The 13,709-nt window shown below is 55.7% G+C and overlaps 1 protein-coding gene across 6 annotated transcripts in view; it reads right to left on the reverse strand.

Moving 5' to 3' along the window:
- Positions 1–737: 737 nt before the first annotated feature.
- FBLN2 (fibulin 2) overlaps positions 738–13,709 on the reverse strand; it is an 84,183-nt gene continuing 71,211 nt past the window's right edge. For all 6 annotated transcript variants that reach the window (XM_059390409.1, XM_059390408.1, XM_059390404.1 and 3 more), the window contains 7 exons: positions 12,349–12,492; positions 12,093–12,221; positions 11,535–11,660; positions 9,049–9,165; positions 8,454–8,582; positions 3,872–3,995; positions 738–1,663 (listed from right to left, as the gene is read on the reverse strand). In XM_059390409.1, coding sequence (XP_059246392.1) covers positions 1,306–1,663; positions 3,872–3,995; positions 8,454–8,582; positions 9,049–9,165; positions 11,535–11,660; positions 12,093–12,221; positions 12,349–12,492 — 1,127 coding nt within the window. In that variant the 3' untranslated portion in view covers positions 738–1,305. The remainder of the gene's footprint in view (positions 1,664–3,871; positions 3,996–8,453; positions 8,583–9,048; positions 9,166–11,534; positions 11,661–12,092; positions 12,222–12,348; positions 12,493–13,709) is intronic.

The following is a 13,709-nucleotide window of genomic DNA, read 5'->3' on the forward strand; positions in this document are numbered from 1 at the left end:
CACATATAGTTCAAGACCCCCAAGATGGCACCCTGCCTGCATCGGAAATCCACTGGCTTAGCAAAAGAGCCAAGGGGAGTGGCAATGTGCATGTCTGAGGGGACTCAGACCGGGGCCCGGACGCCCATGCGAACTTGTCCCTTCCCTTCTCAGCCCTCCTCGTGTGCTGCAGACTCAAAGCCCTAGAAACCTACACGGGGGAAGGAAAGATGAATTCTCTCAGCCTTCCTCTGTCTGACCTGTTTTCAGGCCCCAGTAACCAGGACTAGTACTGGAGGCTCTGGATGATACCCAGAGTGAGAAATCCACCACTGGGAAAGGAGGAGGAGGAAAAGGAGTGGTGAAAGAGGAGGAAAGGATCCTGAAGCTAGCAGTTTACACTGGGATCCCTTCACCCCAAGAGGAGAGTTCCTGGTAGGAGCTAATTCCGTGAACTAAGACACCAAGGACAAGAGCGCCTGGTGGCTCAATGGGTTAAAGCCTCTGCCTTTGGCTCAGGTCATGGTCTCAGGGTCCTGGGATTGAGCCCCGCATCCGGTTCTCTGCTCGGTGGGGAGCCTGCTTCCTCCTCTGCCTGCCTCTCTGCCTACTTGTGATCTCTGTCAAATAAATAAAATCTCAAAAAAAAAAAAAAAAAGACATCAAGGACAGTCTTGATCTACAAAAGGACACATTGGTCCAGCCAGGGACCCGGCTGGGACACATAGAAATCATTGTCAAACACGAACACTACAAAATAAGGGGTTTTTTTTTCTTTTTTCATTTTTTACTTTATAATCCTTTGGTACTATTTGAATATATTTTTTGCAATATGTGCATACTACTTTTATAATTAAACAAAACACTTAAAATGATTTAAAAAAGAAAAAAGTAAGGAACTAATCACAGTGGAATATGAAGTGGAGTATCAGCTCTGGGGTCAGGTCACTGAGTTAAGTCCAAACACCCCAATGGGTTCGCTGTGTTTCCAGTCTTGAGCCCTCTGACTCCACCCACGGAGCACCTACCATGACTCTGAACTGCCCTCCAAGTTTAGGCACGCTTCCTGTGGCCAAGCTCCCTCCCGCAGGGCAGGACACAGGGGAAGCCCAGGAATCCAGGAGGAATCGGGTCAGCAAAATTAAGTTAATTTACAGAGTTATATAGTAAAAACCGCCACCATAACCTGGCCCCACATATGCAGCATTCAGCAACCGCAGAACAGCGTATGCTGGTGGGTGGCACAGAGGTTGGCGCCAGGGTCACTGAGGAAGGATCCCAGGGGTTCCGTGGCCCCGGCAGGGTGCTCAGGTGGGCGTTGGTGCCTCACAGCGCGAAGGTGGTGAAGAAGATGTGCATCTTGGCCAGGAAGGTGGTAACGGAGCCCTGTCGCCAGAGCTTCATCTCCACGTTCAGGGCGAAGTCCCGGGGCTCGCGTACCAACCGCTGCAGGTAGACCAGGCCCGTGTAGGCATTGAGCGGCCGTGTGCCAAAGTAGCCCTCCTCATTGCCCTTGGTGATGGTCAGGGAGATGGTGTCACCCGCGAAGACGGGCACCGGGCTGATGCGGAAGATGTGTGCTGGCACCAGGAGACCCGTCTGGAAGTTCAGCTGGTAGTAGGTGATGCGTGCTGGCGAGTTCTGACACTCCATGAAGTCGTGGCACGTGGTACGCTCACACTTCCTGCAGGAGGCACGGGGAGGGGGGCGGGTTGGTCAGTGGGCCCAGGGGCACTCCTATCCCTGACATCCACCCATCCAGGACATGGTGCCGGCCTCAGCGGCCTGGCTCCATTGCCAGCTCTACCCTTAGCAGCTTCTGCTAAGTCGCCTATCTTCCCTTGGTCTCAGTTTCCTTATCTGTAAGGTGGGATGATGGCCTGTGGTCTCGCTGGCGGGATGGGGTTCGTTAACGAGCATGCAGGGCCTCCCACGGGCCTGGGACGGTACGTGAGCAGCCCTGAGTCAGCCACACGTTCCTCCCTGTCTTCTTTCCTCCCTTCATGCTGACCTGCCTTCCTCCGTTTGGTTTTCGCTTGTGCACTTCCCCTCTGCACAGACTCCCTGGGCACAGTGTTTGGATTGTTTTTGTCATTTTCCAAATTCCTTTTCTTCCATAACTGACTCTCCTTGGGAGCCATCCCCTCTTCTGAGTTGGGATGGCCTGCCTTTTCCCAGGGGAAGCCTCTCCGAGGACCAGGGCCGTTGGCTCACCTGGAGCTCCAAGTCACCCACTCCCTAGGAAGCCTCAAGACTCAGTCATTCTCCATGACAATGACAACGAGGAGGGAACCTCCACCAAACCCCAGAGGAGGTCTAAGGGCTTGACTGCCAAGCATAGCACCAATCTGTCCCTTCTTGGCTCTTGGAGCCAAGGTCGCCCCTCCATCATTAAATCACTCTCCACATGCTCATTGCTTCCAAAAGGGGACACTGCTCAGCTGCCAGGGCTCGGCAGCTCCCAAGGATCCCCTGAGCAGAGCTCTCCACCTGGCGTACCACAGCACACAGCCACACGGGCGCCACAACCACAGCCACGCCACCAGCAACGAGTGGCAATGACTCCGCACTTGTGCCACACCACGACCCCTGCCAAGCCCATGGCACCCCTTCACTCCTCTCGTGCTCACACCCGGCCCAGGCTGGCTCTGCTCTCACCCCCATGTTCCAGGCAAGACGGCTAAGACCCAGAGAAGGGAGGTTACCTGTCCAGGGTCACTCAGACACACTCCCCTAAAGCTCCCGACACCCATGCACATGGACGTTAGGATGTTTGTGCCAGTGAAACACTGCAAAGGGCCGCGGGACAGCGGTGTGTGGACATGCATCCACACTAGGAAACACGGCTAGTGGCAGGCTGTGTGTGCAGACGTGGAGGACAGCCGTGAGGTAGAAGCAGCAAGCCGGGCCCAGCTGCGCACACATGAGTGACTGCAGAGTCCCAGGCACTTCGTGTCTGCGTAAGAAGAGGGAAGGCAGGCGCCCTCCACGGCCATGAGATCCAGCTGGGGGCAGGGGAAAGGCTTTTGCTTGACCCACTTCTGTGGTGGAAATACTTTTATAAGCAGGTGTCACATTTGCAATTATAAAAATGTGAGTCTGGAAAATACCTTACACGGCAAAATAAAGTGGGAGATAGCTGAATTATAGGAAACACCAAAGTACTTTATGAAAATGTAAAGAACTGTGAGAAGTGTGCTCACCGGTCTGCACAGTGCTGCTGGGTGTCCCACCTCCTGGTGGCCACATTTTGTGTGGTCAGGGTATCCTTAGGGTACCTCCACCTTTCACAGTGCTGGATTGTGTGGTCCATGCCACGGTGTATACCTTCTAGCATTAGGTCAGGTTACAAAGGACTGTCACCTTCTGAGGACTCATTCCAAGGAAGTCACATCACAAGTGGTCTCAAAGAGAGGGCCCTACAGCAAGGAGCCTGCCACCCAGAGTCACAGTGAATGAGTGACAGGGCCCTGAAAACCCACCAGAGCCTTCAGATGACACTCTCCAGGAGACCTGAAGCCAGAACCACCCAGCCGAGCTGCTCCCGGCAGGCTTCCTGAGCCTCCAAACCATGTGAGGTAATAACTGTAACTGTTCGTCATGGAAAGATGCTGTGTGTTGGGATAACCTGTTACACAGTAACCACTAATTAGTACATTGTGTATGTGTGCACATACACATGTTGGGGGGTTAGAGGATTGAGATTTTCTGAGTTGTCTTCCCTTTGTTGTCTATACTCTGAGCTCTCTACGAGGTGCTTTTATACATACCCTGTGTGGTCAGTTAGACCACAGACCCAACCATCAGGACCTGTGAAGAGGAGGGGTGAAGGCGGGCAGCCTGAGAGGGGCACGGGGGGATCCCCGGCCCAAAGCCAGGCAGGGACACTCACGTTTCGGAGACACGGACGTAGTTTGGAGGGCACTCGAAGCGCAGGCAGCGGAAGCCACCCCGGATATTATGGCAGGTCTCGGCCTCAGTGCAGTTGTGAGTGCCGAGTGCACACTCGTCCAGGTCTGGGGGAAGAAGAGGAAGGTGAGGATGGGGACCCCCCCCCCCAGCTGGGGGGCATTCGTCCAAACCACCGCGACCCACCCTGGAGGCCTGGGTCCCAGGGCAGTTCATTCCTGTAAGCACGCAGCTCCCACACTGCCCTACTCCACACACACCCATTTTGTCCCCTCCACACACAGCAGCCGAGGGCCTCGCTTTCAAATAAAGCATCTGTGTCCCCTGAGGTCTTTTCATGTTCCCAGAATAAAAAGCAGGTCCCTTCTTATACATTATAGGGCCCTTCTGTGAGCTTCTCTCCTTCCACTTGGGGCTGTAGCCTGTTGGACATCTCCATGTTGCTCCAATGCCCTGATACCTCCCCCACCCCAGGGACTTTGCACATGCTGTTTCTGCTACTGAAACACTTTCCCCACATCTTCCCATCTTTTAGGTCGCAGCTCAGGGTCACCCCCAGCAGGGCACCCTCCCTGATGGCCCTACTCCCATTTGATTCTCCTTCTACTGCCCAGCCTGCTTGGAAACACACACTACTTTTTATGTCTGTTCTGTGTCCCACCTCCCCTTCCTCAGTGTGAGATTCAGGAGGACAGGGGTGTGTGTCTTTCTTGGTCCTGTGGTGTCCCCAGCACCTACCAGAGTGCCTGGAACAGAGCAGGCACTCCACACATATTGCTGGAGGGAAGGGTCAGACTCACCATTTGTAAATACAGACTCTGAGAGCCACGGCTACAAATGGTCCCCCAACTGCACAGACATGCTCATGCCTCCTGTGCACACTCACACGAACAGACATGTGTTGAGGCATGCCCACATGCTCGAGCAGACTCCCCTAGATACACAGAGTCACAGATACAAACATCCAAGGAGGGCCCTTTCTTGATGCTGATACACGCACACACATACACACATATAGGTAAATATCTGACAAGCACTCAGAGAAGCTGATGCGTGTGCCTGCGTGCACACAGGCAACCTGCGAGACAAGAAACATTAAATAAGTGGGTCCCAGAGACCCCCTCCGTGAAGACTAGCTACTAGCTGAGAGAGGGTAGCCTCCAGAGGCCCCAGAAGAGTTCGCTGGTGTTGGGGGGGCAGAGCCTGTCAGGATCTTCCCAGGGAGGCTTCTGGTTTCTTGCTCCAATCTGCCACACTGATTCAGTTTAGGGATTTCTCCTCACTTGATCCTCATGCCAGGCCTATAGGGTGAGAGTCACAGGCCTCTCCGGACATGGGGAGAACGGAAGCTCAGAGAGGGGCACGGGTTCCCTCAAGGTCACACAGCAGGCAGCTGGAGCTGGAAGCCAGGGATCCAATCACGATGCCACACAGACCATGACAGGAACAACAGGATGGTCATAACCATAGCAGCCAACTGCATCCTGAGTCTAAGGCCTGGTGTCCATCCACTACTCGGGGCCCTCTGCACTCATTAACTCATTTGTCCTCACAAGCCCACAAGGCAGGAATGGTGTCACTTCCCATCCTCACATGCTGACTCCAGGCTTTTGGCTACCACCCTCTGTGGCGACAGACCAGCTGACATCCATTCACCTCTCCAAGCCTCCCTCCCTCTCCTCCTCTGCAAACTGGGTCGTGATCCCAATTTCCCAGGGTGGGCACAGAGGCGAGTGGAAGAAAACAGAGCAGGAGCCAGTGGAGCCAGGTTGGGCGCGGTTGTTGTCCTAATGGTTCATTAACTGAATCCACGTGAATTGAAGGGGAGGGCCTCCTGCTCTTCCCCGCTCTGGCCCCAGCTATGCTCAGGCTGCCCACACTGGTGAGCAGGAAGCCCTGCCCCTGACCCTGGGCAGGGCTGTGGCAGGAATGTGGAGGGAGCTGCTTCTTGCTGTCTGCCGGCCCAGTGCTGATGGAGATGACCAGAAGTAGGAGGGAGGAGCGCCAAGGGTCAGCAGCCCTCCAGCCTGGCTTCCCCGTGCTCACAGGAAGCCATCACAGGACTTCCCTAGGACGAAGACTCCAGCGTCTTCGTCCCTCGTGTCTGCGGGGTCTTCAACCCTGGACCCTCTCTTGGAGAAGGTCAGGCCAAAGGGAGAGCTGGACAAGGCCACATCCTCAGGGGTGTCACTGCAGCCTCCGCTGAGACAGACTAATGCAGCAGCAGCCCAAATGGGCAGGGATGGGGGACAAAGTCAGTGCTAAGACTAACAACATTGCTAAGAGCTATGCTTAAGTCCCTTCATAAGCAGACCGCTGATAAGGGCTTTATATACACTCAAAACAGAACAGAGACAGAATTCAAGGTTATTCTCAGCACGATCTTAACTCGTCTTGCATATATACATACGTGCGTGTATATCGGCATAACGAGAGACTGGAAAACATGCATCCAAGTATCTGCAGAACTTGCTGCTCCATTCCCTCCAGGGGTTGAACGTTCAATAAGCAGCTACTACATGCTGGGCACCGCCCTGCGGGCTGACGCCCTGCCTGCACCGAGTGCGTATTCTAGGCAACACTGCCGAGTCTCAACTCCTTCACATCTTTCTATCCCCACTTTTTTTTTTTTTTTTAACCACTGAAGAAGGGCAGGATTTACTGAGATATTAACCGGCATGCTCTGCTCTTCCATGGCTGTGTTCCCATCCTTCCGTTGGAGCCACAGGACCTCCACGCTTGGCCTGAGTTAGAACAGGACCACAGAGCACGAAGAGGGCTGCCTCTTTGCTCTGAAGGTCGGCGGCTGCAGACGTCAGCCCCATGCGTGCCTGAGGAAGTGGACACGACCAGGCAGAACCACCCTCCCACACTCTGGCCTTGTCCACCCTGTGACAGCATGGAGACTTTTCCAGCAAAGGCATCACACATACAGTGGGGCCTCCCTCTTGCTTAACCTGGTGGGGGCTGCAGCAGGAGCTGAGGCGGGGGGAACCTGGGCCTTTCCAGGGGGGATGCAGTGACCTGGGATGGGGGCAAACACAACCAGCTGTGGGGACCGGAGCCAGAGATGGGTGCTGGGGGTCAGGTGCACCCGCGGCGGGGGCAGAGCAGCCATGCACCCGAGCCCAGGGAGCCCTCTCTGGCAGCAGCAGACACAGACCAGGCAGCCCACAGACCCAGCAGATGAGGGCCAGGGAGAGGTTTTCAAGAGCAAAGTCACTGCAAGGGTCTGACTGGACCTCTAAGAAGGGACCCCACCTGTGTTCTGCCATCAGGTGGAACAGCCTGGTTCTCCAAAATGAAATCCTAGTCTAGGAACATAGAGCCCTGTGTCCCACACAATCCCTTTGATGGGCAAAATCCTTACCTTCGATGGAGCCCATGTTTATTCTATTTTAATCTAAAAAGCAGAGAGATGGCTTTGGGGCCAGGGAGCCCTGGGTCAGCCTCTGTGAGTCTATCAGGCCTCCAAGACTGCGGTTTACCGGCACTCACTCGGGGTCTTTTCCTTTATTTTTTTCTTTGCATCAGTCTATGGTAAGGAATCCTTTTGCACTGGATTAAGTATACACACACGGGCTAGAACAGTCTGTATAGTCATGGCGCACCCTGGTCTACTCCATGTTCACTGCCACCTACCCCATCCTCTATTTTGTTATTCATTAATTGATCCACCAAAATGATCACCATTCTAACACTACACCCCGCCAGGCACCGACTCTAACCCCTGGGCCTGCAGGAACGCCAGGGCCTGCCTTGGGGACCAAAGCTGCAACCCAGGAGACTCTGGGCTCCTAGCCCTGCGGTCCGGGGAAGAGTCAGCCACACAGACAGGTAGAGGGTAGGCGGGCTGGGCTATGAAGCCCTAAGTGGTTGCTTCTTGAGCAGGGGCTGGCGGGGGGGGATACTCCTGTGTCCCACTCAAGGGAATTCTAGCCCCCCTCCACCTTGCCAGGGTGGCTCGCCAGGCCTAGAATTTGGTGGCCTCAGTAAGTCCCAATGCATCTGAACTCAGTATCATGTCCCCAACACAGAAGGAAGATTAGATGTCACAGAACCTGGTCCCCATCCAAGGAAGTAGTTGCAAAACTACAAAAACAGGAGACTGCCCAGCAGTTTGTACATCCTTAGTGATGGGAAGCCACATGGGGCCCTACCCAGGTCTGCACAGCTCTGGCTGTGACAACGTCCTTCATGCAAGGTTAGCAGATCAGATGCTTAGAGACAGATGCTGGGACCCCTGAGGCCACTCCCCACTGGAGCTGCTCCCCACTGGAGCTGCTGGACAGGTCTTCTGCCTTTTAGGACCACCCCTTGGGATCCTTGTCCGTTTTCTAGGAGAGGGCTCACGGCTGAGCCCAAGCCTGGAAGGCTAGCCCAAGCTGAGTCAAACAGCAGAAACACTGTCTCCTCCCTCAACCCAGGCATAGACCTCGGTTAATACAGCCACCAGTTGCATCAGCCATTCTGTGTTTATATACTAGGTGTCAGAGCTCCAATCACATAGCAAGCTCCTCAGAGCCTGCCCAAAACTCTGGTGGGGCAAGGACCCCCTTGCTTACCCTTGCAGGACCTCCCATTGGCTGTCATGGTGTAGCCCCGCTCCGGGCACGCACACTGGTAGCTCCCTGGCACGTTGACGCAGCGGAAGGTGCAGAGGATGCCAGCACCCTGAGCACACTCATCAATGTCTGTCAGAGAAAGTTTTGGCCCCCAGTGAACCCCTTGTACCCGCAGGGCCCCCAGCCATGGACAGTTATCCTGGCCGTGCTACAGCCCTGGAGCCTAGGGGCCCATTTTACTGATGAAAACCAAAGCGTTCAGAGAAGGGAAGAGAGTTGTCAATGGACACACAGTGCTCAATCCCTGGGGCTGCTCCTTGATTACTGCTATCAGTGCAGGGCCAGTGAGGTACCAGACACGGGCCTGGACGAGGTCTGTGATCTCATCCTTCATCTCACTGAGGCCAGGACCATTGCCTCCACTTTATAGAGCAGGAGCCTAAGGTCCTCCTAGCCCAGGAGATCGCGGGGCTGGGAATCCAGGTCTAACTTGACACTGAGACACCTTTGTGTATCCCATGTGTCCCCAGCCCAGCCTGGCACACGAGGAGGGGTTGCCTCTCAGGAAGGGTGCCCCTGGGCAGAGGAGAGATACCTGTGCAGGTGTGCCCATCCTCTGCCAGCTGGTAGCCTTGGCGACAGTAGCACTGGTAGGACCCATAGATGTTGGTGCACTCCTGGCTGCAGCGCTGGGCCTCACACTCATTCACATCTGTGGGGAGACTGGCCTGTGGTCAGGGCAGAGTCCCCCCAGCCGGATGGCGAGGACCAAGGTCTCAGCTTACCTAGAGCCTTATCTTGGCAGACCATTCGTTCCAGCCTCTCTTAAGGGCCGGTGGGGAATTAGAGACCTGGAAAAAGGCAAGGAGCTGGGCCGTGCAGCTGAGGTAGGGGCAGGGCTGGAGCTTGCTGGTGGGGTCTCAGCCTGCTGCCCAGAGGAGGAAGCCACAGATTGGGCTCAGATTTCCCCCACGGGGAGCTTGATGCTGCCCTATTGAGAGTCTGTAACAGCTGGTAGGGATGGCTCTGGAGGCATCACCTAGGTGCTAACAAGGAGCCCCTCAACCCTGGGGCCTCACCTTCCGGCCCTGATCCCCAAGCCTGGCTCTGCATGGGGCTGGAGGGCGGCAAAGGGAAGAGCTGGCACGTGTGGGCATATGAGCTAAACAGTGTGGGAGTGAGCAAGTGAAAGGTCAGCTCCTGGCTCAGATGGACCAGCCACTGGACTCTGAGCTCCCTGAGGGCAGAGCCTTGGCTTTCCCTCATCCATCCAAGAACTGCTGAGCCACTACAATATGCTGTACCAGTGCCGAGTCTGGGGACTCAGCCATGAACAAGACAGACAAAATCTCCATCTCGTGGAGCTGGTGTTCCCGCATGTGCTGGGAAAGTAGGGGGAGGAGCTAACTGAATGAGTCAAGTAACTACTACATCCGAGGTGCTAGCGCTGTGAGGCAAGAGGAGAGAAAGAGACGGGGACGTGGCTGGGAGGTTGCAGCTCTGCAGCCATGTGGGCCTCCAAGGGAAGTGTTCCGTGCAGAAGGCACAGCAAGAGCAAAGGCGCTGTGGTAAGATGCCCTCAAGGGGCAGCAAGGAGGCCGGTGTATTAAGAGCAGAGGGGGCCAGGAGAGAGGAGCAGGGGCAGTCAGTCATACAGGGCCCAGTGGGCAGCCGTCTGACCCACATCCAGATCCTCAGGACATCCCAACACACACTGTGTCCACAGAAAACAAGCCATCATCTCCTCTCCTGGGCTCTGAGCTTCTGGTGCCAGGGGCCATACTGGTTTCATCTCTGGTCCCTGGCATCCAGGCACAGATGGCCTAGAGAAGCCATGTGAAACAGGGATGGTGGCAGTAAAGGCAGAAGGACCAAGAAACGAGGGAATGAGCCCCGCCACGCAGTAGTGCCTGGGATGCAAGGCCCATGCCTGCTGCTGGCTGCACCCACCCTGGCCTGGAGTAGGGGCTCACAGGTGATCAAAACACAGACAAAGGGGGCGCCTGGTTGGCTCAGTGGGTTAAGCTGCTGCCTTCAGCTTGGGTCATGATCTCGGGGTCCTGGGATCGAGTCCCGCATTGGGCTCTCTGCTCAGCGGGGAGCCTGCTTCCCTCTCTCTCTCTCTGCCTGCCTCTCCATCTACTTGTGATTTCTCTCTGTCAAATAAATAAATACAATCTTAAAAAAAAAAAAAAAAAAAAAAAAAAAACACACACACAGACAAAGGAATGCATGTGACCAGGTCTGTTCCATGGGGCCCTCCAAAAGCCCTCGGAGGCATCCAGGCCTGGTCACACTGCCCTCCCCTCAAGGCTGGTGCTATCCCACAGAAGGGCCAACTCAGGGGTCCCCACAAACTCCCCTCCCCAGGAGGGAAGTAAGGAAAGCGCCTCCAGGCCGGGAATGGTTAGAGACTCACATCCCCTTCCCTCTCTTGACCCCAGATCCGTGGGCAGGGACCAGCCCATTTATATTCTTGGTTTTACTCATACAGCGTTTTTTTGTTTTGTTTTTAAGTTTAAATCTATCATAACATATAAAAACCAGCAAATTTTACATAGATAGCTCCATTTCTAGCATCTGGAAAACCAAGAAGATCGGGTCACCCTGGACTGTCACTGTCACTGCTGGGCAGCACCATCTCCAGGGCCGTGTGGCTGCTGTCCCCTCCTGATGGCCACTGGGCTCTCCAGCTGCCCAGGAGCCTGATCTCATGTTTCACTCACTTCTATTCCTTGCCTGGACCCCCAGGCTGAGCAGCCACGACCAGGATCAGAAGCTACTAAGGGGCCAAAGTTGGGCTGCCATCCCTGCCAGAAAGGAGCTCCTGTCTGGGGTGCAGAGGACACAGAGATCCAGCCCCTCTGGTGTAAGATGGCTGGGCCCTGGGCCCTCTGGAAGGACTCCTGGCAGGATATAGGCAGAGCAGCCAAGGCCAGGTTTGCCCAGATGGAGAGGTAGAGAAGTGGTATGAGGTAGAGATGGAGTCAGTGAAGGTATGAAGCTAGGGGCTGGCAGGGCTTTGGGCTTTTTACATGGTGAGGACCTCTGTGCAGGGTCAGAGGTCAGGGTCAGTGGTACCTTCACAGCGCTTGCCATCTGCAGCCAGCACGAAGCCGGTGGCACAGGAACAGCGGTAGGAGCCCAGCGTGTTCTCACACGTGTGCTGGCACAGGCGGCCCGGCGAGGTCCAGCACTCGTTCACATCTGCGGGCGGGCGGCAGGCAGAGGGTGCGTGGCCCATAGGGATGGCAGAAGGGGCCTGGGGGCCAGCTCCCTCCACCCCCGGGGTAGAAAAGAGGGGGCTGGGTGAGGACAGGGACACAGAGACCCAGAAGGAGATTAAGGGAGGAACCTAGACAGGGAATAGGAGAGGCAACAAGAGCAGGCGCCAAAGAGAAAGGCAGCAAGTGGGTCGGAAAGAGGCTGAGGCAGAGACAGAAGGATGGACAGACACAGTAAGAGGCAAGAAAGCATGGTGATGGGACCATGGCCAAGAGAAGCAGAGGAGACCAGAGCAAAGAGGAATAGCAGAGCAAGGCAGAGGGCAGGGCCAGCAGGAGGGAGGAGGAAGCTTGAGGGCTGGCCCGGGACAGGCGGACCCCACAGAGGGGTTCCCGGCCACCAGCGCCCACCTACCGACGCAGGCCCGGCCGAAGGCGTCCCGCTGGAAGCCAGCTTTACAGTCACAGCGGTAGGAGCCAGGGAGGTTGTGGCACACCTGGCCCTCGCCACACTGGTGCACACCCGTCTCACACTCATTCACGTCTGCCAGGGAAGGTGAGCAGGGCACCCTGAGGTCAGGGCTCTCCCTCAGCCAGGGCCACCTGTGGGCCAAGGAACCCGGGAAGCCCCCGGCTGGGCAGAAGGTGGGCAGGGAGGTGGTTGGCCTCACCCACACACTTGGTCCCATCCTGGTTGGCGTGGTAGCCGCGCCCACAGAGCAGAGGGTTCCTCTGGCACGTGTAGGAGCCCACAGTGTTGATACAGCTGAAGCCCGGCCTACACGGCTCGGCCAGCGACGTGCACTCGTTGATGTCTGCAGAAGGGACGGAAGTAACAGGGAACCTGGCACAACCCCTCCCCGTGTCCTGGTGTCTGAGTCCAGGGCCACACTGGGAGGGGGTCGGTTTGGGGATTCAGACCAGCCTAGGACAGGGCTGCACAATTAGATGGTCCCATCACGGTCTCCTCTGATCCCAGGGCCTTCTCCTTCAAGAATCTAAGCACCCACAGAGCTCTTCCGACATTCTTCTCACAGCTGCCCTGATGCGGTGGCTGAAGGCAGTGGCTTCCACAGAACTGAGAGCTGAGTTGTAGGTTAACTACAAGAAATCACATCCCTGCTCTGGCTCTTCCCACCAACCTGTCAAGTTCATCCTCCATCTCTCCCTCACCCTTTGCCCCAGCTTCACTGGCCTCCTCATCAACTCGAGATGCCCCCAGCCCACCACAGGGCCTTGGCACCTGTTGTCCCCCCACTTCTCTCACACACAAACACAATGCCCTCTGATATTTGCATGGCTGGGTCTCTCTCTCACTCAGGTCCCTTCCCTAATGTCAACTCTTCAAGGAGGCCCCCAACCATTCTAGTGTATAGCTGTTCCCTTTAAGATTTAATCCCCTCCTTGTTTTATTATTTATCAAAGCACCTTTGAATAATTGCCACTTCCTTAAATGTGCTTTTATTTAGTCCCTTCTCTAAGACATTTCATTGAGGTGCTATAACTCCCTGACATCTAAACCAGGCACATAGTAGCTGCTCTGATAACACTGTCCACCAAAGACTCACTGAGGAACTGTTGGCAGTTTGGCAGACCATACCCCACATTGCCCCGACCCCAGCTGAGGATCGTAGGGACCCTCTCGTGCCCACACCCCTGGGGATCCCTGTGACACTGCCAGAGGCACAGAGTGAGGAGCTGTTAAGGGGGTGCCCCAGAAACAGCTCCAGCTCCCAGAATGGTAAAGGGACCCCTGCAGTGTCGAGAAAGGCTTCAGATCAAGCCAACACTCCTCTTGTCCCTAAGTGTCTTCCCTGTAAGATGGCAATGCCTGTCCCACCAGCTGTCCCACTCAGGGAAGGGTGTGGGCAGGAAGCTGCGCTCTAACACACCCCAGGGTTCTGTTCACACCCAGGGACTGGCCTTGCACACATGCCCGCCTTTCTACCTCTCCTTCTGCATCCTTCACTCCCCGCCCGCCCCCACACACAGAGTTGAGCACAGCCTTGACCATGCCGGCTGCAGACACCAT

This window comes from Mustela nigripes, chromosome 2 (genome assembly GCF_022355385.1).
Source record: "Mustela nigripes isolate SB6536 chromosome 2, MUSNIG.SB6536, whole genome shotgun sequence".
Classification (NCBI taxonomy): domain Eukaryota; kingdom Metazoa; phylum Chordata; class Mammalia; order Carnivora; family Mustelidae; genus Mustela; species Mustela nigripes.